This window comes from Phyllostomus hastatus, unplaced genomic scaffold, assembly GCF_019186645.2.
Source record: "Phyllostomus hastatus isolate PE091 unplaced genomic scaffold, TTU_PhHast_1.1 phas_scaffold_78, whole genome shotgun sequence".
Lineage (NCBI taxonomy): Eukaryota > Metazoa > Chordata > Mammalia > Chiroptera > Phyllostomidae > Phyllostomus > Phyllostomus hastatus.
The window spans coordinates 112,533,130-112,557,056 of NW_025334041.1; the positions used below are offsets into that span (position 1 = coordinate 112,533,130).

The window sequence follows — 23,927 nt, forward strand, 5'->3', positions numbered from 1 at the left end:
CGGGAGAGGGCCGGGCGGCTGCAGCGAAAGGCGGAGTCCGCGGGGAAAACGAAACTGAGAGCGAGCTGGCCAGACCCAGCTGCGCTCCTCGGACTGCGGTGGCGCGAGGTGAGCAGGGTGGACCGCGTGGGGAGCGCGGGGGTGGGGGGCGGCAAGAGCCAAAAAGCTCCCAGGCGCGCGCAGCCCCAATCCCTAGCCTGCATCCCCAGCCCCGGAGGTGGACACTGGTGAGAGGCCCCAGACCCCTGGCCCCGCCGCACGGGTAGCGCGGACGCAGGCCCGCAGCCAAGGTGCGGGACCCTTCCCGGATCCGCACAGAGCGCTAAGAACAGAAAGCCATTTTCTCCCTGAGAAGAATTTTGATCAGAGCAAGTATCCTACAAGCCCTGGCCGGGGTTGGGGGGTGGGGATCTAGTGGAAAACAGGCTCTCTGACTTTACGGAGAGATGGGAAATACATAGGCCTGAATGACCCATACATTGGCTCAATAATGCCTAGCCAACAAATCTCTTGCCTGGACAGTTACAATTATTTCCCAGTTGCCCGGCCTTAGCCGCTGCCCCAACTCCGTCCCCACCCAGTCTGCCATATACCTCTTTTCAGCACCGCATATGGGCCCACAGGCAGGGCCCCTTGTGCCCTCCACTCTGGCCACCCTGCTGTTCTTGGGACACAGCCACACACACACACACACACACACACACACACACACACACACACGCCTGCCTCTGGGTCTTTGCACTGTCTTCTCTTCTTCCTGGAAAGCTCTTCCCCAGATGCCTGGTTGGGCCAGTCCTTCTCTTTCCCCAGCATTTCTTGATTGTCAGTTGGTCAGAGCAGCCTCCTTGACCAACGTGCATGTAAAAAGAACCCCACCTCCCTTCGCTGTCGCCCTCACTCTGCTTCAGCTTTCAACATCGTACTCACATCACCCTGTGACATGTTTTATGGTTTTGTCCATGTTCCTCCACTAGCAGGTTCACCAGAGCAGGGTTTTGCTCACTGGTGTAACCCCAGCACCTAGTACATAAGAGGTGCTCATAAAATAGTTGCTTAGTCAATGGTCATTCATAATTTCTCTTTTGAGTTCCAGAATAATGAGATTTCCTATTGCCCGTGATTTTGTTAGTACTAAAAATGCCTAGCCAGATAGAAGCTAAAAGGTATACTCTCTGCTGTCACTTAGAAACTTAGAATCTTGGGCAGACTGTGCTCTTTTTCTTCAGTTTGCTTATTCGAACCTGAAGGTCCATGGCACTCGACCTGTAGTTCATTTAATGCATCAGATGCTACTTGAATGAATGTTGCATGTAACCACTGTGCTGGCCCTGGGAAGCTCACTGTCTGCTCTAGGAGGCAGCAGACGGGCAGGATATAGAGGTGCAGCTAAAGGGACTTCTGGGTATGAGTAAGATGGACATGTAGCACTTGGGGCGCAGCCAAAGATACTTCTGGGTATGAGTAAGATGGACATGTAGCACTTGGGGCGCAGCCGAAGATACTTCTGGGTATGAGTAAGACAGGTGTATAACAGTTGTTAGTGATTATGGTCGTGATTTCTTTCAGGAAAAGAGTAACAGTATTAAAACAACATTTATTAAAATTACTTAAAAAGAAACCTGCTGTTTCTTTTTTTCCCCAAACTTGTAAGTACTTTTTCAAACATGTCAGCTCAGCACCTTACAAGTTTACACATGTATTTCACTTAAATTCAGATTGGCTTGTCCTGATGATCAGCAGTTACTCAGAGTTGAAAGTGCCGAGGATTTAAAGCATGAGCTAGGACTTCTGGTTAAGTCATTGATAAGGACTCTTTCATTACTGCTGTTCTGAGATCTGTAACTGCCTCTGATTTCACATATGGTCTTCTGATGGTGACTACACTAAGTGGCACTTGGGTCTGGGAAAACAATGGTGTACCTGCAGATGCTTATTGTGAACCCTCTGGCCAGTTGTGTTCTGGTGTTCGGAGATTCTGGGTTTTAGAAAGGCAGTACAGCATACACTCTGTTGTGTAATACTCTCAGCAGGATTTGGGAGCAGCAGGCTGCTTTTGCCGTCAATGATAAACAGGCAACAAAGCATAATAAAGACTCTAAGTAGCTCATGCCAGTCTAGGTCTGGGGGGGGGGGGGGTTGGGGGTGGGGCTACAAATCTACCAAAACAAAACAAATGAAAACAAAACGAACCTCAGTTTTCCATGATTTTGGGGGTTTGGAATTGCAGACCAGGAGAACCATTTATTGAGGACCACTGGTGTGGGAGACTCGTCCCACTGACTTCTCATAGCAACCTGTGAATCAGGTGCTTCCAGGTCATGAATCAGAGGTTCAGAGGTTGAGAGAGGTGTCTAGCCCAGATCCCTGTGGCTTTTAATAAAAAGTCTGACTCTCCTACTGCACTAAGCAGTAATGTGAAGGTGTGGCTTTTGTTCAGACGTAGGCACTTCCAGCACCCTGCTTCTGGCCGCCACCATTGCTCACCCAGACCAGTGTGGCAGTCTCTGCTTGGTTTCCCAACTTCTCTTGTCCTACTTCCCTTTCCATACCCAGCCCCTGCCCCCTCTGCTTTCTGCATAGAGTCAGAGAGATCATTTGAAACACAAATCCAATCATATCACCCCTCTGGTAGAACCCTACATCCACAGCCCTGACCGTGGCCCACAGTGGCTGTGTGCTGTGGTGCCTGCTCACCTCTCTCACTCTTTCCTGCCCTTACCCCTGGTTCACTGTGCAGCAGTCCCCTTGGCCTTCTTGTTGTCCCTCCAAAGTCTGCCCAGGTTCCTGCCTCAGGGATTGCTCTGCCTGAGATACTCCTCCTCCATACCTTGATGAGTGGACTTTGTTATCATTCAGACTTGACTCGACTATTGTCTCCTGAGAAGGGTCTTTTCCTGACTGCTGTGTTTAAAACCGCCTCCCTCACATTGCTGCCCCTGCCTACCAACGCACTGTCTATCCCATACCCCCGGTTAATTTCATCATAGCGCTTCTGGCCATCTGACCATCATTATCCACTCCTGTTACTTGTTTCTGCACACGGGCATTTTCTCCCGTCATTGGGATGCAGGCAGGGACTTGTTTGGTCTTCTCCATGCCCATATACACAGTGCCAGAACAGTGTTTGACACTTGATAAGCATTTACTGAGTGAATGAAAAAAGGATGCCAGGAAACAGCAGGTGAGTAAAAGGGAGAAGACGAGGAGGTTTACAGTGAAGTATTTATTTTAATGAATCATTCTCTCATTCGATTGTATCTCAGGGGTTCAACGTTTACTACTTGCCACTGGGTGTTGGTGATAACAAAAATGAGTGAGACATAGAACCTGCTCCCCAAAGAGCTCACTGACTAGTTTAAAAGCATTCAGGGCTGTGATAGGAGCTGGGTGTCAAAGGAGGCTGTGTTGGTCCTCACACATGAGTGAGAATCACCTGGCTGATAGAGGTTGCAGATGTTGCATTTCTTCACAGAGATAAAAGCTTGTGACAGGTTCTCCAGGTGAGGGTGAGCTGGAGTTATTTTTGTGTTCATTCATACATGTATTCATTCATTACTGAGCCCCTCTTATAAGCCTGGACCCTTCCCTGTTGTAGCTTGTGGTCTCTTTTGGAAGGCAGTTAAATAAGCAATTGCAGTAATGGGACAAGGGCTGTGATAGAGTGCCAAGTCAGGACCTCTTCTAGGGCATCTGGTAGGACATTTGAGCTGAGGTCTATAGGAGGAAGTGGTTCAACAGGCAAAAGCAGCAGCGGGAGTAGAGTTAAGAGCATTTCAGGAGGGAGCACGTTGGACAAAAGCAGTTGGAATCAGGAAACAGTCAGTGTTGGAGGGATACTTTTGAGCATCCTCGTTACACAGGTGGAATATAAAGCCGCAAGCCTAGAGGTGATGACCAAGGTAGTGGATGGAGAAACCAAGAGGAGATCTAAGGACTGGGTCCTGGGACATGCCAATCTTTAGAAGAAAGGAAGAGCTAGGAAAGGAGACAGAGAAGGAGCAGCTTATGAAAAAGGAGGAAAACCAAGAGAATGTGGTGTCTTCGAAGTCCAAGCTAAGAAAGGGACGGGGGAGAAGGGAACAAGCAGCCACATCAAATGCTGCTTTAAGGTTAAGTGGGTAAGGATCGAGAACGAAGGGCTAGTTTTAGAGATGGGGAGGGCATTGGTAACCTTGAAACAACAGTTTTGGTGGCCATGGGGACTGTGTGGTTGGATTGATGTTTTAAAAGATCATCATGTGACTACTATGAAAGAAAATGGAAAATGACAAGTGTTGGTGAAGATGTGGAGAAATTGGAACACTTGTGCATTGCTGGTGGAAATACAGTATGATGTACCCGCTGTGGAAAGCAATTTGGTGATTCCTCAAAATGTTAAACATAGAATTACCATATGATTTAGCAATTTCACTTCTAGGTATATACCCAAAATATATGAAAGTGGGGACTTGAACAGATATTTGTACACTAGCCAAAAAGTTGAACTAATACAGGATGAATGGGTCAACAAAATGTGGTACTGTATTACATGCAATGGAGTGTTATTCAGCCTTAGAAAGGAAGAAGAGTCTGACATGTGCTCCAACATGGATGGACCTTGAACACATTATGCTAAGTGAAATAACCAGACACAAAAAGACAAATGACTCCACTCACAATGAGGTACCTAATAGAGGCAAGTTCATAGAGGTAGAAAGTATTGTTGGTCCCCAGGGGATGAGAAGGTGGGGAATTGGGGAGTTATAGTTTAACGCGTGCAGACTTTCCGTTTGGGAAGGTGAGAGGACCTCTGGTGATAGACGACAACGATGGCTGCACAGTATCGGGAATGTGCTCGATACCTGTGAACTGTAGACTTAAAAATGGCTAAAAGGGTACATTTCATGTTATGTGTATTTTACCACAATGAGAAGAGCAGTACAAAGAAAATCACAGTGGCTGCAGGGTGGGGAAGGAGTCTCAGTGGCTGTGAGGAGCTGGTTCTGAGGCTCATGCAGCAGCCGGGAGTGAGGTGGTGGTGGCTTGAATCAGAAACATGGCTATGACATCATGGAGAAGTAGAAGGATTTGTTACGGATAAGAAAGTAGGGAAAGGAAAGGTCAACGAGGCCTCCCAGTTCATGGCTTTCAGACACGAGTGAAGAGTGGACTCATTTTCTGAGACAGGAGACTTCAAACTGGCTTAAGGAAGATCATAGACACAGTTTTGGATCTTTTGCGTTTAAAATTCTTTCAGGACATTCAAGTGGAGATGTTGGATAAAGGTAGCTGAAAGTCAGAGAGAGGTCGGAAGGGACATGCAAATTTCAGTTAACGACAAGTAGGTGATCACTGGTCATTGACGTGAAAGAAATCACCTTGAGGAGAAAGTGTAGAGAATAGGGCCTGTGGAACTCTAGCGTTTAGAGCCTGTGAAGATTAAGAAGTGTTAAGAAGAAAGACTGGCCGTGGAAGAAAAATCAAAAGAGCTTTCCAACAAGAAACAAAAGGTCAGCAAGGCCTGTTTATTGTCTCTCTGGGTTTACCTATTCTGGGTGTTTTATATAAAGAGGGTCATACAATAGGTGATGTTTTGTGCCTAGCCTCTTTCATTTACTGTGTTGTCAGGGTTTATCTGTGTTGTAGCATGTTTCTATACTTCATTCATTTTTATGGCTGAATAAAGACCCCATGTGTGCATATACTGTATTTTGTTAATGATTCCTCAGTTGATGGACGTCTGGTTTGTTTCTACTTTCTGGCTGTTGTGAGTAGTGCTGCTATGAACATTCCTATGTAAGTACTTGTTTGAAAACCTGTTTTTCAATTCCTTGGGTATAGGCCCAGAAGTGGAGTTGCTGGGTTATATGGTAATTCTAAGTTTGACTTTTTGAGGACATAATCAGATTCTTTTCCATAGGAGTTGCACTGTTTTGCATTCCCAGCAGCAATGTAAGAATGTTCCAGTTTCTCTACATCCTCATCAACACTCTTATTTTCTGTGTTATTATTACTATTGCCCTTCTTGTGGGTATGAGCTGGCATCTAGTTGGGGTTTTGATTTGCATTTCTCTAATGATAATGATGTTGAACATCTTTTTACAGGCTTGGCAATGTGTACATTTTCTTCAGAGAATGACTGTTTCATTCCTTTGCCTACTTTTCAGTTGGCTTGTCACTTTGCTGTTGAGTTATGAGTTCTTTACATATTCTGGATACTAGACCTGTATCATATATATGACTATAAATATCCCATTCTATAGATTGTCTTTTTATTTTTGTCAGTGTGTCCTTTGGAACACAAAAGTTTTTAATTTTGAGGAAGCCTAATTTATTTGCTTTCTTTTGTTGTTTGCATTTTTGTTGTCGTGGCAAAGACTCAACTGCCAAATATGGTTAGGAAGATTTACCCTTATGTTTTTTCTAAGGGTTTTGTAGTTTTGGCTTTTATATGTAGATTCTACATTCTTTAGATTTTGCCCATTATTTAAATCATTGCTACTGAATTAGTCCAGTGTGGCCCATAAATGGGGGTCATAATTTACCTAACATTCACTTCTGCAAATTTCAGAGGGATGATTTGTGGGATTTCATCAGAGATTCTACTTCCATATAGTGAGATCCTTCATGATTTCCTACACTTCGCTTTATGTATATAACGTCAACCTTTTTCTTCTCAACATAAAGAATTCTAATTCTACTTCTGAAGCCTTTTTACCTTCTCAAGCAGGTGGAAAAACTTGTGCTAGACAGTCAGTGGAGACAAAGAGCAGAGTTAAAGAGACAAGCCCCTTTCTTTTCTTGGCCATTTGAGTTTTGAAAGTAGAACACTTTGGAGAAATTAGCTTTGATTGTGCAGTCCGTCAGAGGGAAAGATTTTTAAAGAGAGTTTTTTTCTGGATTTATGTATGGCTGAGAAGAGTCATATAAAGGAAACTCTAACCTCATTTTGTGTCTTAAACTGGATTGGGAAAAACTGATTAAGTATATTCTGTGAGTGTCACTTCTTTCCAACATCACTTGTATTGTAGATTCCTGGGAGAGGAAATGGCTGATAATCGTACACCAGGTTTCTTCATGGAAACACTTAATAGATACGGTCAGAAGAACAATGTAAACATTAACTATCGTGAACTGTCTAGGATAGGACCTCCACATGACTCAAGGTAAGATGCTATTTAAGAAAGGATATATACCCATAAAATATAAACTAGGGGAATGGCAACTCTGGCAGAATTTTGAAGTCAGTGCTTTAGAGCAAAGTTGCGATAGAGTTCTGTGAGAGAGTCCTCTTGGTATAAAGTTGTAACTTCAGAGGACTCTGGAGAAAAAAGAGGACATAAGCTTTCCCACGCTTTAAGATGATGTGCTATTATGCTGTTTGGAGGTGACTGTTTCAATTCTATATTGAACATAGGTCAGAACTTCAAAGGTGGTTATAAGGGGCAGTGGGGATTAGAATACTTGTCTCTAGATAATGCATGAGTTTAATAATATTTTGTGATTTTTTTTGGTACTCAGGTTTAAATTTCAAGTTATGATAGATGAGAAAGAATATCCACCAGCTGAAGGTAAATCAAAGAAGGAAGCAAAAGATGCTGCAGCCAAATTAGCTTTCGACATACTTGAAAAAGAGGTAAATGCCTTTTCCCCAACTGAAAAGGGACTCACGATATAGTTTATATTTTTCATTTTAGATTTTATTTATTTATTTTTAGAGAGGGAAAGGGGGAAGAAAGAGAGGGAGAGAAACATCAGTGTGTGTGATTGCCTCTCGTGCACCCCCTACTAGGGACCTGGCCTGCAACCCAGGCATGTGCCCTAGACTGGGAATCGAACCAGTGACCCTTTGATTCACAGGGCAATGCTCAATCCACTGAGCCACATCAGCCAGGGTAGTTTATATTTTTCTCTGTGAGAAAATACCGGCATACAGAATGTCCCTTTACATTTACAAGTTCAGTTCAGTCTTTTTCCCCTGTCTCCATTTCTGTAGGACACTGAATCAGAGGTACACCTAGGAAGTAGTGGGCAAAACTGGATAATACCTGTTTAGAGTGCCGATAGCAGTGACATACCTTAAAACTGGACAGATGTGGCAAGGAAACAGTGGAAAATGAACTGACAGGTGCTGGCAGGAGTCCCTGCACCTAACTGAAGGAATCAGTGAAAAAGGACAAAGACATGAAAGGGATAGTGAGGAGAAGGATGTGTACCAAGGGCAGGTCATGGAGAACCAACATATGTGTAATTGGTATCCCTGAAGATGAGAATAGAGTAACCACTGCAGAAAACGCTCTCTGAAGAGATTTCAGTAGAAAATGTTTCTGAAATAAAGACAGACCTGAGTGAAGTTTAAAACAATGCAGCAGATATAGAAAATACAGAACCACCAAGAGCAACTTGAGTCACTGTGAAAGGACTGAGGTCTGGGGATAAGGAAGGAATCATCAAGCATCTTGGCAGGAGAAAGAACTTATGTGAAATGTAAAGATGAAAAAAAAGTGTTATGCTGTCTATAGTGACATTAAAAGCCAGGAAACAGGGAGCAGCAGCTGCAATATGAGATAAGAAATCATTTACATGTGGGACAAAAGATAATCATTCTCAGATATTGAAAGTTTTGGAAAATTTTAGCTCTTAAGATACTTTCCTGAAAAATCTTACTTGAAGATGTTATCCTTCTAATCATAATTCAGAAAATAAATCAGACAAAATCACAAACTTACAAATTGTTAATGAGCTAGAAAACTAAGTCAAGCCCTGGCTGGTGTGGCTCAGTGGATTGAGCACCAGCCTGTGAACTAAAGTGTCACTGGTTCAATTCCCAGTTAGGGCACATGCCTGGATTGCAGGCCAGGTCCCCAGTAGGGGGCACACAAGAAGCAACCACATATTGGTGTTTCACCCTCTCTCTTTTTCCTTCCCTTCTCCTCTGTCTAAAAATAAATAAATAACATCTTTTTTTAAAAAAAAGAATGAAAACCATGTCAAGAAGTCAGAAAAAGAACAAAGATTTAACTATTTTATTTTCCTTCAAAATAGCAGAAGAAAGAAAATGACAAAAATAAGGGCAGAAATTAATGTAAAAGAAAACAAAGAAATAATAAGGATCAGAAAAACCCAAAGTTAATTGTTTAAACAAGATTAATAAAGTTACAGAACTTTGGACAAGATTTTGTCAGCTTAAGAACAAAAGAAAGTACAGATAATAATGAAGGGATTGCTGCTATTATATTCACCTTTCCCATTAAGTTGTCATCAAGGATATAGCTTTAGTTCAATATTTATCTTGTTTATTTTTTTTCTAATTTTACAAAGAGTATAGCAAGGTAGAAAGTGTTATAGTATTTTGCTTGGAAAAACAGAAAATTATACTTTTTTTACGTATGAAACTATAAAAGGAAAATGGGTGATTCCTATTGTTAAAAATTATCCTTGCAGGATTTTTCTGGTAGAGGAAAGTACCATAATTTGCCATGTATAATGCATATTTTTTTGCCCAAATTTTTGAGGGAAAAATAAAGATATACAATATACATGGGTGTAATACTCCCGTGTGTAATGTACACAAAAACTGTAGGTGCGCATTATACACAGGATTGCATTATACATGGCAAAATACAGTATGTGCTTTCACTTAGATTCAAAGTACTACAATAGGGAAATGCATAAAATCTAAGCTGTCTTTCAAATGGTTCACTTAGTAATTTTGTTAGAACAATAAAATACAGAGTTAAATCTTCATCGTCATCCATGCTAAACAAGATTTTTTTTTTTCAGGGAGTTAGTTCTGTATCGACAGCAGATACTTCAGATGATTTATCCATAGGGAATTATGTAGGCCAAATGAATAGGCTTATCCAAAAGAAAAAACTACAGATAACTTATCAACAACATGAATCGTACATTGATGGGCTCAAAAGGTAAGATATAGTTTCCTTCTGTTTCGTTGTATCTAAGCAATAGAATGGGCTTATATCCATGCCTAACTTTTCAGAAATATTCATCATTTTTGTACATTCTTTGTGAACATATTATAGGACTTATAAGCAATTGGACGTCTTTATAATTAAAATGCTTCATTGCTGAAGGATTACAACCCATGTGTCATAGATTGATCAAATCTGGGTAATCTTTTATTTCTGAGGTATATCTGGAAGGTTTAATCTGCAGGACAGTTAAAAGAGTATGAGGTGTCCTGCTTGAAGAATGGGGAGATCTCTCCAGCCCTGAGGTCACAGCGGGAGTGGTGGTGTGAAGACAGCTCTGCCACCCGTGTGGAAGACTCTCTTCCCACCATTGTCAGATTAGAGAGTTGTCCGTCCAGGTGTTCATCTTTCAAATTAGATTAAGTGGTACCACTCTGCAGATGGATATCATGTATTAGAAGGAGAGGTATTTCTCCCTAGACTGAGAGGAGAATAGGATTTGAGGAATATGATGAGGGGGACAGACTAGAGTTTCAGTTACTGAGAATGTCACCACTGAGCTGAGACTTGAAAGTGAGGATAAAGAATGGTTTGGAACTGAGAAAAACAAAACAACAAACATGAGGGAGAGATTATTTCTCAGCTACAACCAACCAATTAAATGAGGGAGAAGAAAAAAAAATCTGAATGCAAATAATGCGAATAGTCACTTTAGGATACTGTCCCCTGAACTGACGGAGCTACTACTACTTTTGACTTTTGACTTTGATGGCTCTTAGGTCAGAACTAGGAAGAGAAAAAAGTGATAGTGTTACCTTTATGCCAGATCTTTGAGTGAAGAAACAGAAAGTTAGAAGTTGCCTGGAAAATGCAAGCTGAGATGTCAGCTAATCCTGGTTACTCTGGCAGATTGGTTGGCCATTTTATCGAAGATTTAAATTATACAAAGACATGAAATGCAAATCAACCTGTTACATTAGTGTGATAATAAGGCCTTTATTGACGTGTGTTTTTCTCAAATCATAAGTTATATTTACTATTTTTTTGGTATTTAGGTAAATACTCTCCATTACTTTTCCTAGATTTTTTTGTACATGCCTAGTTGGACAGAAAGTCTACGGTCGTGGTGAAGGTTCTACTAAGCAGAAGGCAAAACAATGGGCTGCTAAATTTGCCTATGAGAAGTTACAAGCAGAATCTTCCTCAATGGTACATACTGTCTTTGGATTTATTTTTTGTATTTTAAAATTCCCTCTGAACTTGCTTTGAGGTTTGAATGTTTGCCTGATGCCAAGACAGCCAATCACATAGCAAAAGGATTCCTTGATTCTAGGTCCCACTAGTGATCTATATATTAATCTCATAATTGTTTATGGCTATGAATTTGGTAAATGTGGGAACTGGTCTCTAACACAGAGACTGAGCCTCTAACACAGAGACTGAGCCACCGTGGAGAAGTCATTTAGTTGCACTTGAACCCTTTCTCAGGGTTTCTCTCTCTTTCAGAAAGATGATTCGGTTCTCTTTGCCTCTACCCCGGCTGGGCCCAGTGACTACAAAAGCAAGTCCTCAAATATAAGGTAAGCATGTACACACAGCTGTGATACTTAAGAAATACAAATCTCCATCACTTCTCAGCCGTTTGGCGAAGATCAAGTGTAGTATCTGTTTAATATTTGATATGTCTTCTATTCAAGGATCTTATAGTAGATGGATTTTTGTAGCTGGGAGATGGAATAGGAGCTTGCTCCATCCATTCCACACATCAACCCAGTTTTGCAGTACTTGCTGGGAACATGAACCAAAAGAAAACAAAACAAAGCAAAAAAATACAAATTTCTGCCCTTTCTGAAAGAGCAAATTTTAATGAAAATGTTTAATATCTAAGGAGAAGTTAGAGAATGAAATTACTTATCAACAAAAAATAGAATTCATAAACTAATAGGTACTCCCTTTTCTCGTAGTGGTTCTGAATCACCATCTGAAAATGGCTTTTCAGAAAATGGATCAGAAAGAAGTGATAGCAGTGGCAGTTTTAGCAATACTCCTTCATCTTCTCGGGTATGGTATTCATCTCTGAACTTCCTAGTTAAGTCCTGGCTGGTGCGGCTCAGTGGATTGAATGTGGGCCTGCGAACCAAAGGGTTGCTGGGTTAATTCCCATCGGGCACATGCCTGGGTTGCAGGCCAGGTCCTCAGTGGGGGGCATTCAAGAGGCAGCCACATGTTGACGTTTCTCTCCCTCTCTTTCTCTTTCTTTTCCCCTCTCTCTGAAAATAAATAAAAATCTTAAAAAAAATACACTTCCTAGTTAATCTTATTTCCCTTTGTGCTTCCTCTTTTAAAAACAACCTTCAGTAATTTTCCTATTTTTATCTCACTAAATGATAATATTTAGCAGCAACTCTCTCCTTTCTTTACTAACCCCCATCCCTCACATGGAGGATTCTCCCTCCTGTCACTCCCATCTTTCTCTCCTTACTAACCTTTGTATTTTCACATATTCCTATGATCTGGCTTATCTTCTACCAACTGCACAGGATTTAAAGGTTTCATTAATATATCTCTGCTTCTGTTTTAAAACAATCAGAACTAAACTTAAAAATCAGATAATTTTTGTGGTGAGAGTGTTGCAAAAGTATTCTATTTATAAAGAACTACAAATCAATAAGAAAAAGGCAACTCAGTAGAAAAGTGTGCAAATGATCTATACACACAACTCAGAGAAGAGAGACCCATATGCGCAAGAAACATGAAAAGATGCTTTACTTCACAGTAATCAGGAAAATGCAGATCAAAACAACAGATACCATTTTAAACTCATCAGAATGGCAAAACTTGGGTCTAACAACACTAAGTGTTGACACATTTATGTTTGTGTTATAACTATTGTACACTGTTGGTGGAACTATAAATCAGTACAACCATTTTGGAGAACAATGTGGAAACATATAGTCAAGTTGAGGGTATGCATGCTGTAATGCCAAGGAGTTCCCTTCCTGAGGATGTCTGCTAGGGAAACACTTGCATGGGTGCACAGAAAAATAGGTATAAGGATGTTCTTTACAGCCCTGGCCAGCGTGGATCAGTTGGTTAGAGCATCGTCCATGGACTGAAGGGTTGTGGGTTTAATTCCTGGTCAGGGCACATGTGAGAAGGCAGCCAATCAATGTTTCTGTCATGTTGATGTTTCTCTCTCTCCTCTCCTTTCTCTCTCTCTGAAAGCAATAAAAAAAATTCCTCTGCTGAAGATTAAAAAAAAAGAAGACTGTTCTTTGCAGCATTGTGTGTAATAGAAAAAATTAGAAAAAATACTGCTCATTAACAGGATGGCTAGATTACTCTGTAGTGTAGTCACCGTGCAGTGTGAGGCTGGCAGGTGACAGGAGCACAGGACATCTTGTCTGATGCTCCCCACTCTGTATCACTGTATTTAAATTGGTTTAAAAAATCCACACAATGTACCAGAATAAAAGTGAATGTGAATGAAAAATGGCTATGTGACATTAATTTTTGAGATATATATTGAAGACTCCCATTTTTTGCTAAATATTAAAATGATTAATTTGTGCTTAAAGTGAAAATTGGAGTTTTTAACTGGTGATCAGATCAGAAACCCTTGGGAAGCTACTTTACTCTAGATCCCTGGGCTCCCTCTGTGTCTTTACTAGCACTGAATGATGGGATGCACACCTTCCTGCTGAGCTCTGCTGGCCAGAGGATCAGCAGGGAAGCCACGTTCTGTACCTGCAGAATCAGTGCTTCTTCAGAACGTGCCTTACAATCGTCCTTTATGTCCTTCCTGCCACATCTGTCTGGTTACTGTAGTGGAAGAGAACATAGATAAAACCAAGTAAACGGGGAAGTGGGGCTTGATAAGAGTACAACAGTTGATGACTCTGTTAATCTTATAGACAAAGAAATGTGGTCATAGAACCAGCTAGAAGTACAAGAGGAGGGATAGCAAGGAAAGGCGATAGAATTGACTTACTCATCTGAAAGAGTTTTACATTTTCTTTTGTTACAGAGTGACCTCAGATATAGTTTGGGGAAAGGGAGAAGGTGAGTATCAGTATGCATTGAATGTACTTTGAAATGAAGTTTTCTTTCAGACTTAGTTTGTCAGTCTTATTTATGAAGTCTTCAGTATTTGTAGCAGGGCTGTACAGCCTGCAGCCCGAGGGCTGCATGTGGTCCAGGGTGGCTTTGAATGCAGTCCAACACAAAATCATAAATTTACTTAAAACCTTTCTTTTGCTCATCAGTTTTCGTTAGTATTTGTGCATTTGATATGTGGCCCAAGACTACTCTTCTTCCAGTGTAGCCCAGAGATGCCAAAAGATTGGACACCCAATACACCTTTATTTTAGTAGAGTTTTAAAAGCAGAGAGCATGGTTAAGGATCACAAAAAGCTTGAAATATACAAACAAATAATTTTAAATATGCAGAGAAATCTTTGTATGCATGCATTCACTGTAGCCATGAAGGCCTATGGGGATGGTGCTTGAATAAGTGATTAAGGGCATTATTTCAGAAGTGGGCTTGGAGAGGTGTTTTTAAGAGAAGTGTGTTCTTCTGCAGATAAACAGGTAGAGTAGAAATGATATAATAACTTGGGTAAGAAATCAAAAGATCACATGTTATCAAATGTTGACTCAAAATATAAAGAGCCTCGTGCGTGGCCTAAGTCCACCACTCTAAACAAGTTATATTTGGTTTCAGTTTTATGTGAGTTTTAACATTCTTCTCTTAATTTTTAGATCTTTAGCACCCAAGTTTGACTCTCCTTACATGGGAAGAAATAACTGTACTAGCAATGACAGGTAAGTGAGAACTGTAAAATGGAATTTGCTGCACTCTGACTGGGTGGCTTGGTTGGTTGGAGCATCGTCCCATGCACCCAAAGGTTGTGGGTTTGATTCCCAGTCAGGGAACGCACCAAGGTTGTAGGTTTGATCTCAGGTTGGGGTGAGCATGAAAGGCAACCAATTGATGGTTGTCTCTCTCTCCCTTCCACTCTCTCTAAAATCAGTAAACATAAACATATCCTAGGGTGAGGAATAAAAAAAGAATTTGCTTAAAGATATGTTTGTTTATTTGACAGAAGTTTCATAAGGGACTGTTGTACATCAGGCAGGTTGCATTATATTTCCACCTGAACAGTTAAATTGTTTTAGCACAGTCAGGTCCACAAAAGACCATTGTGTCTTAGAGAAGTGATGTAGATTTATATGATGCTTATGTGTGATTCTTATGTGGATATTTTTAATATTAAAAGCAAATAATCCTATAAAGTGGTGTTTTTTTCCAAAAAAAAAATACTCCTCCAGAAGTCAGAAAAGAGCCACTTGAATCTGTTTTTCATTTTCCAAATTTCACTCTGAAAAAGGGTTCTTCTGGTAGTAGATCATGTATTTGGGTTTCAATAAAATATCTAAAACAAAGGAGGCCTGTTTGCAAGAAAGGGACATTGAAAATAAGTTAAAAAAACAATAAAGAATCATCGGATATTGCATGAGTACCTCATACCTAGCTGGCTGTGTTCTGGGCACTGTTGCTGGATCTGTAGGAAGAACAGAGAGAACAGCTCCTGACTTCATGGAGTTTGTGAGGGTGAACATGACGTGAAAAAGTCCCTGGTTACAAACTGTGGTCAGGGTGTTGAAGGGTGAGGCAGCTCAGCGGGGTGGGAGGCTCCGGGGCTCTGCCAGAGCAGAGCCCCAGGGGAAGGTGCAGACCGGACAGGTGATCTGAGTGTTCAAGGAGCAGAGAGAAGGTTGTGCTCTCGGAGAGCAGTGGACACGGCCACTGTGCCAGGGAACGAGCTGGAGAGCGAGGTGGCGGGCCGAATCACAAGGCCCCCTGGAGCCATTTAAGGGCTTTCTGGTTTTTTTGTTGAATGCAGAGCTAGCTGCTGGTGGCTAGGCAATAGAGAGACATGATCAGACTGCATTTTTATCACACCAGTTGCTGTGCAGATCATGGATTGAAGCGGAAAAGGAGAGGAAGTGGAGTCCAGGTAGCAAGGTCCTACAGGAGCCTGATGGAAGATTGAAATGTTATTATTCCTTCTACTCAACAACAATCTGTGAAGATGTCAGAGACAGGGAAAGTGGGCCGATAGTGGCATATGTTTTAGCAGTGGGGTTGGCAGGGCCTCATGATGGAATGCGGGGCCTACAGGCATAGGTGGGCCCAGAGCACCTGCTCATTTCTCTGACAATGATGTGATGACAGCTGTGCAGCCACTATGGTGCTTCTTCATAAAGTTTTACACTTGTGATAAGATTCTTTCTCGTGACTGTTGTATAGCCAGTAATTGACTATGGCTCCCAGGGGCGATCTGGTACATTGGGAGGAGGTGGGGGAGGAACTCTCCTTTGTGATTCAAGAGTTTCTGTGAAGTGGGCCCTTCTTATTCAGAAGGGGAGAGTCATGTTTATTATACAGTCTATTTCACCACTGACCCTCAGGGAAAGTGGAAGGGATGGGGGCCAGCTAGCAACGAACCTTAGAATAACAATGACGTTTATCTTTTAAGGCTTACCGAATATTTTTCCGAAATAACACCAATTGGCAAAGGTGGATATGGCCTGGTTTTCAAAGGAAAACACAGAATTGACAAGAAGACTTATGTTATTAAACGTGTTAAATACAATGAAAAGTAAGTAGGAAATGTTTCATTTTATTTTTGAATGAGAAGCTATGTTGAATTGCTTTATTCATTCTTATCTAGTCCTGGAGGTTCCATGTTGTATTGTTTCAACAAAATCACTAAGGCCAGTTCTGATTCAAGGGAGGGGCAAATGGACTGTACCTTTTAATCTGAGGAGTGGGCGCATGTACGGGGCAGTATCTGCCATGGGTACAAGGTGGGGATTTAGCACTCATCCTCTAGAATGCCAGTCCCCTGTGTTCCCACCATAACCCACTGCTTCCCATGTTTCTTTTGTGTATTATCGGTACTCTGCCTCAACCCCAGCCTTACTGGATAGCAGAACTCCTTTAGGAAGGTGGACCCATCAGAAGGAGGTCTTAAATCACATTACCCATTCACCAGTCTTACTTGTAGTTTTCTGGCAGTGGTTACTTGGCTAGACTGATCTTTCAAGGACTAGAGAAGGAGAAGGAAAAGGGATGTCGCTAAGGACAATGACCCAAGCAAAGGAGAAGCAGGCAAAGAGTCCCAAGTGCTTTTCATCCCAGTCTGACAAACCTACTTCCTGTCCAAGGACAATACCTTGGCCGCTGATACACCTTCATACTTTGTTAGCATCAAAACAAGACTTCTTCCTTCTTTACTGTTTTTGCTCAATAAGGATGAAATTGTTATTGTTGTCATTCCTTCTACTCGACAGCAATTTGTTTTCAGTGGAAATACTTAATGAGGATCATGGTACAGTATTAGGGGACATTTATAAGAGCTTCATAAACTGATGGAACACAGTTTACTTGGAAACATTCCTCTAGAGCCATAACAATGTGCATACACTATGTATGACCTGTGGATTTCCTGCCTGGGAACCTAGTCTATGGATATTACCCAAAGTACGGAAAAAACTGTACAAGACGATATATAAATCACAATGTTATTTATAACAGTAAAAAATTAGAAAAAAACAAAATGTCCTGAAATAAAGAAATGATTATGTATGTTTTGTTCTTTCCCCTGATCGATGGCTACTTTACAGTCATTAAGAATGAGGGTTAGATGCTGAAAATATGTATACATGAAATGATACAATGCTGGCAGTAGCTGCAGAATAGTCTAGGGGAAGATGAGGAAGTGGGTAACGGTATAGATGAAATTAACAGCTTTCATCTGGGTGATGGCTAGGTAGGGCTTTATTATACTATTTGCTCTACTTTTTATACTTTTGAAATATCACCTTAAACAGATTATGCACACTGTAGATTGTAAAACAATAAGGAAAACTGCAGATTGTAAAACAAGGAAAGTTGTAAATACAATGTGAAAAATAGAATAAAAATGATATACTGCAATTACAGATATATGAAATATACATGAAGAAAAACAATTAAAAATAACCCCAAATAATAACTCATTGTTAGGATTGTCAATATATGAGTACTTTTTCTTTATTTTTATAAATTGTATGTCATATAAAGAATTTTTCAGATTAAAAACTGAAATTGTACAATGTTTGCTTATCCTTTCTCATCCTTGAAATCTCAAATATATTTAATCCATTTAGCATAGATTTGCCTTGACCTTTGAGTGCTCATCCCTGTAAAGTTCCCACACATACGGAGAAGTCTCTGTTTCTCTGCATAGATCCTCTCCTTGTGTATTGCCACACACTGAAAATTCCAAATTAGGCTCTTTATGCTGCCTGGGTTACCTACCCTTGCTGCCCAAATGGGGTTTGTTTAAGAAATCCAAAGTGACTTTGACATAGTCTAAACAAAACTTCCTGTATGAACTAGCTACCAAAAACTGTATATTGGCATTTCAAAGACTACTGCAAATGACTTTTAAATTGCCTGATGTTTTAAATTGGGATGATTTAAGTCACCGTTTTTTTCTTTTATGTTGAGAGTGAAGACAACTATGTTTTTTCTGTATGTTCACGTTTTCCTTTTCAGTGCTTTTGGCTTTTATTCTAAAGCTCAGGGTGTGGGAACCGTGGTGACTGTCTAATAAAGGAGGTGCTTTGTTACTATCAGGATGTATACTGACCCTTTATATTCCCTGTTTCTTTTAAGAAATAAAGTAAAGGCAGAGCGTGAAGTAACAGTTTTGGCAGAGCTTGATCATCCAAATATTGTTCGCTACTCTTTTAGCTGGACTGAAACTGTTGATGATGTGGAAAGCCAAAGAGACAGGTAACTAAAAAAGAAATTCTCATAGCACCAACAGGTTGAAGGAAACTATCATTGGCTATGTGTGGGCCATCAGATAAGGCCACTAATTAATACATATAATAATCACCACCACAAGCACTGTTTGAGACCTTGTTATGTCTTGATTCTGCAGGTAAGGAGACCATGAACAGTATTTTCCTTCCTCCTCTCCTTACTGCAAACTTGTTTTCAAACATTTTTTCCTGTCCTCAGCTGTTTTCAGCATCTCAGGTGCAGCTTTCCTGATGGCGTTCTTTCACGGATCGGCTTACTGGCACGTCCAGTTCAGTCTCGTCTGTAAATAACGTCTTGAGGAGGCTGTTTGAACATGTAGTCGATGCTGCAACTGGAGGGTCCCCTCCTCAGCTGCCAGTGCTTTTCTCTCCCTCTCTCAGTCCCCCAATTGGTAGGATGCAGTCAGCGGGTCCCTGTCAGGTGCAGTGGCACCATTTATGGTGGGGTGAGGGCAGTGGAAATAATTTTAAGACCATGAACTTTGATGGGAGCACCTCACCTTGCATCCCTCAAGTTTTGTCTCAAGTAAGCCACTGCCAAAGGGCTGGAAGATTCTAAAGAGCTGGCATCCTCCCTTTGAAAGTCACTCAGTACAATCTTCAGCCCACTGTGAGCCTGTGCATTCATTTTCTCTCCACGCAAACCCAGCATCCATCCCACGGACTGAGAACTTGATCATCGGTTTCAGGAGCGCTGGACCATCAGCACGTGGGACTTCTTCAGCTTTCAGCAAATTCTTGGCTACTTCTTTCTATTTTCTAGTCAATATATGTTCAAAGAATATATAAATAATGAGACCAACTTAGTTCAGAAAAAAATTATGGTTAGCAAAATCAGTCCTCTCAGTGACATCTCACAGCAGTTGATTGACATTTCTCTCGGAGTATCTAACCGTGTGCTATTTTTTTAGGCTTGTTTTTCCCTTGACCTCTGTCCCGTTAAACTGTCATCCCCACGACAGCAAGGACAGCGTCTAACTCATTTTCTCCTCTTTAGGTGCCTGTTCTATGCTTTTCACAAAATACATGCTCAGTAGATTGATGATGGATTAAAATATTTTAAATTAATGATGAGATTTGGTTGTCTGTAATTCCATTGTATTAATGCTCCCATTCCCATCTTTTAGAAATGTGATCAAGGACCTTTCTAAGCATTGAAGAATGGACAGGCTATAGTTCATAAATTAGCTAAATAAATAAAGCTCTGAGCATCTGGGGATTTATGATTTAAACAAAACTGGTTTATTATATTTTGATTCAAATTTATTTATTTAGATTTCTGTTTTGAGACATGTTTGTGCTTAAGAAGTTACACTTTTTAAAAAAATACTTGAACAATAAAATTTAAAAAAATTTAAAAATGAATTTTTTACTAAATTTATTTTTGTTCCTACTTCTCTGTGATCAAGACCCCAGTACCTTTTCATCCAAATGGAGTTCTGTGATAAAGGAACATTGGAACAATGGATCGATGAAAGAAGAGAGAAGGACGCAGACAAAGGCTTGTCTTTGGAGTTATTTGAGCAAATAGTAGAAGGAGTGAAGTATATACATTCAAAAGGGTTAATTCATAGAGATCTTAAGGTAAGTGGAAGATGTGCTTTGTTAGAAATTGATGAATATCACTTAATAATTTTAAAATCTATCTTCCCCAGGTCTAGAATTATTTGATAGTCGTGAAGAAGTAATACCCCTGATCCTCTGAAGTTAGAATGGGCCTAGAACTTGCCCCACACACCATTCCCTAGAGCCACTCGGAAAATCTCCAGGGCTAGCAAACTTGCCAAGACACGGGGCTGCACTGGAAGGAGCTCGTTCACTCCTGGCACTCGCTGGCTGATAGTCATTCCCATTGTGAACACTAATAGCTTTAGTATACCCCCCTTTCCGTGCAGATGGTTATTGTGGCTGGCACAGCCAGCTGGTTGCTCTGTCCCAGCCTCTGCTGCTCCTTGGGCTTGTCTGAGGGGCAGAAGGGATTCTGCTGACTGTGGCCTTGGGAACAGGGGTTCTCCTGCTCTCTCAGTCATCATTCTTGAGGGCAGTCACAGCTACTAAGCCCAGAGTCTAGATTTTTTTTTTTTGGCATTTGGACACTTCTGCCTCATGATTGGAAAGTTGCAGTAATCCAAACCTTGTAACATGTAGCAGACCTTGGTGTTTTCATTTTCTTCTGTGTTTCTAGCATCCTACATGGTCTAGATGAGCATTTTCCCATTTTTCCATTTCATCAAAATAAAAGAAGCTTTTCAGTCTCTCTTCCATACTTGGTCCCCTGTGGTTTGCCTGCCGTCCTCACAAACTTGCCATGCCGAATCCTATCACTGAACCTGTGCGCATGTTCTCGCATGGAACGCTCTTCTGCCCCTCCCCTTTGTCCCAGTTCCTTTATGTAGCCTTTCCGGATCTCTCTGGATCAGGCAGAAGCGCCTCCTTTATGTGGATCTTGGCTGTCTGTTTATTCCACCTACCTAAAACACCTGGGAGTGGGGAATGAAGCAAAAGTCCCCCTGAGTAAAATAAACACTTACACAGATAGTTGTTTGTTGGACTTTCATAGGAATAAGTGGCCCTCAAACGACATTGCATCCTTGGTCTGCCCAGGGGGCCGAGTGTCTGATGCCTTCATGTGCAAGTCCACCTGGTTCCAATATCTCTCTTTAACAATATCTGAAGGTGTTCTTTGAAGTTAGAACATAATAAGGACTATGCTCAGAAAGATACATTTATCTTTCTTATCGAAGGCTATGCCTTCACCTTGGAATAAAGCATACATGGAGTGAAGTAAAGAATTAAGCACAATTATCTATTTATACAGTAATTTTTAAGAGAATACAGAAGTGTGGGTATTAACTCCCACACCCTCCTCAGGATGAACTAGTGCAATTCCAATTGGTGTCGGCTGGAGGCAGCCTTCTGCTACACCTCCTGTGTCCCCCACCACCTGTGCCCCGGGTCAGGGACTGATCTTTTCTTGTGTCTGTTTACAGAGATTGTTCGCTCTACATCTGTAGCTGTCAAAGGTCAGACTTGAATACTTCTGAGCCTTCTTTCACCTTCTTCGGCTGTTCTAGCTTCACTGCTACAGTTGCTGCTGTCTTGTATCTGAGATAGGATGCAAACAGAAGTGTGCACTTTTTTTTGGTGATGCCTCTCAAAATCCCCGTTGCAGGTGGCTTTGTCAGAGAATGGTCTTTACGCAGTAAAGCGCGTTACATGAGGTTTATCACTGCTTATCGTTTCCTGCCAGAATCTTCAGAACTAGATCAGAGGCACTAGGGGAGTGACAGAGGTTTCTGGAGTGAAGGCTTATAGTCCTTGGAGGTTCAGGCCCCGGAGGCCCAGCTTCCTTGGTCATCTTCAGCCTGAGCATCAGCCCTTATTCCCGTACTGCCTGTATGAAATTGGCACCCTCTTTTACTGCTCTGCACCCCAACATTTTGAGAAATCATACCATTACTGATTACACAAAATGTGGCATTGCTTTTCTTTTTAATGAACAGGAAGTAAGCAACCTGATATTTTTACTATATGGTCCTATCCAGCTTATATTTTTACAGCATCGTAAGTGTAACCTGTTTCTCAGAGTCAGGCTGTAGGCTTGTGTGGGGCTAGCAGTTGCACTTGTGCAAACTTGGTGCATTCCTGCACTGTAACTTGAATCAGCATTGGCATATTTTCTCTCCACACCCACCCCACACACAGCTACAGCTTTCCATTTGTATTCTCGGTGTTAGCTTCCAGTCTTACCATTCATTGTTCCAATCCAACTGCTACTTTCTGCATGGACCTTTTCAGGATGGCTTCTTGGAAGTTCCTCTTTCAGCCATCCTTGACTGATGTCTTCTCCCTCTCGGTTCCTTTATGAGACCCTATTACAAGTGTTGGCTCATGAGGCCTGTGTGCGAATGTGTAGCCCCATGTTGTACTGCAAGTCTAGCCTTTTAAACAATGGCAGATATTAATGTCTTCCCAGTAACCATCTATTTTCACGTTCTTTAGAATACTGGTCAATACCTTCTACAGATTTGTGGAATAAGTTAAACACCTTTCATTCTGTTCTTTTTATTTTTTTCAATCTGCTCAAAGAATTGCATGGAAAAAATACTTCAGTGCTAGTTATTGGTTTCTGGTTAACTTGGTATGCCTTTGAGGATAGAAAGGGTATGTTTTTGAAGAAGTCAGAGGTGGGAGAAATTGACATCAAGGAAGCTCCCACAAGTAGTTCTGCACAAGATATCTGATAGTATTCGTGGGAAGAGACCCATTCTGAGAATCTGAAAATTGGAAGAGATGTTAAGGGCTTCTATTTCAAACCCCATCGAATTCTGGACTCATATTCAACATTTCCACCAAGAGGGCGTCCAGCTCTGTCTTGAATACTTCCTGGGAGAGGGAACTCTTGAATGCCCATTTTGGGGACCACACTACTAGTATTTTTAGGTGACACTAAAGCACCCTCTAGTCCTGGATTTACCACCTGGGATGATGCAGAGTGAATCCCCCTTCCACTCAACAGCTCTTTAGGTCTTTGACGCCAGCTCTGCCCTGGGCCTTCTCTGCTGACAGAAAAGTCCTGACTTCCTCAGCTGGCACTTTAAAAGATCTGGGATACTAAATTTTCTATTTTGAGCTACCTGTGTAAGGGTAAATGCCTTATACTGTACTAAGCAAATATAAAATTAGTCATTGCTAGATATGATTTGAATATGTGATATCTGTCTGTCAAATTGGTACTTCTACTTAAATACTGTTTTTTCTTTTTCTGTAGCCGAGTAACATATTTTTAGTAGATACAAAACAAATAAAGATCGGAGACTTTGGACTTGTAACATTTCAGGAATATGATGAAAAGAGGACACGTGATCGGGGAACTCCCCTGTACATGAGCCCAGAACAGGTAAGGTCGCTTTCCTTTCTATCTCCATATTTTTTTACATCTTTCATTTTTTTTTCGATCATAAAAATAATAGATACGTCTTATACAATCAAAACAGTACCAAAGTATATAGATAAAAATGGGAAAGTCTCCTTAACCTTCCTCTTATTGTACTTTTACTTCACTAACAACAGTTTGTTGTTTACCCTTTAAGATCATTTACTGTGAGTTATAAAAATACACAAGCACAGATATAT

General features: G+C 41.1%; 1 protein-coding gene and 1 pseudogene across 1 annotated transcript in view; both read left to right on the forward strand.

Moving 5' to 3' along the window:
• EIF2AK2 (eukaryotic translation initiation factor 2 alpha kinase 2) overlaps positions 1-23,927 on the forward strand; it is a 40,800-nt gene continuing 16,873 nt past the window's right edge. Inside the window, exons 1-13 of the mRNA XM_045827614.1 lie at positions 1-108; positions 7,011-7,145; positions 7,501-7,615; positions 9,763-9,905; positions 10,994-11,120; positions 11,418-11,491; positions 11,876-11,972; positions 13,939-13,973; positions 14,673-14,735; positions 16,454-16,576; positions 18,640-18,759; positions 20,201-20,375; positions 23,563-23,691. Of these exons, the coding sequence (XP_045683570.1) occupies positions 7,027-7,145; positions 7,501-7,615; positions 9,763-9,905; positions 10,994-11,120; positions 11,418-11,491; positions 11,876-11,972; positions 13,939-13,973; positions 14,673-14,735; positions 16,454-16,576; positions 18,640-18,759; positions 20,201-20,375; positions 23,563-23,691 (1,320 nt within the window). The 5' untranslated portion in view covers positions 1-108; positions 7,011-7,026. The remainder of the gene's footprint in view (positions 109-7,010; positions 7,146-7,500; positions 7,616-9,762; positions 9,906-10,993; positions 11,121-11,417; positions 11,492-11,875; positions 11,973-13,938; positions 13,974-14,672; positions 14,736-16,453; positions 16,577-18,639; positions 18,760-20,200; positions 20,376-23,562; positions 23,692-23,927) is intronic.
• On the forward strand, positions 11,538-11,718 carry LOC123812316 (annotated as a pseudogene).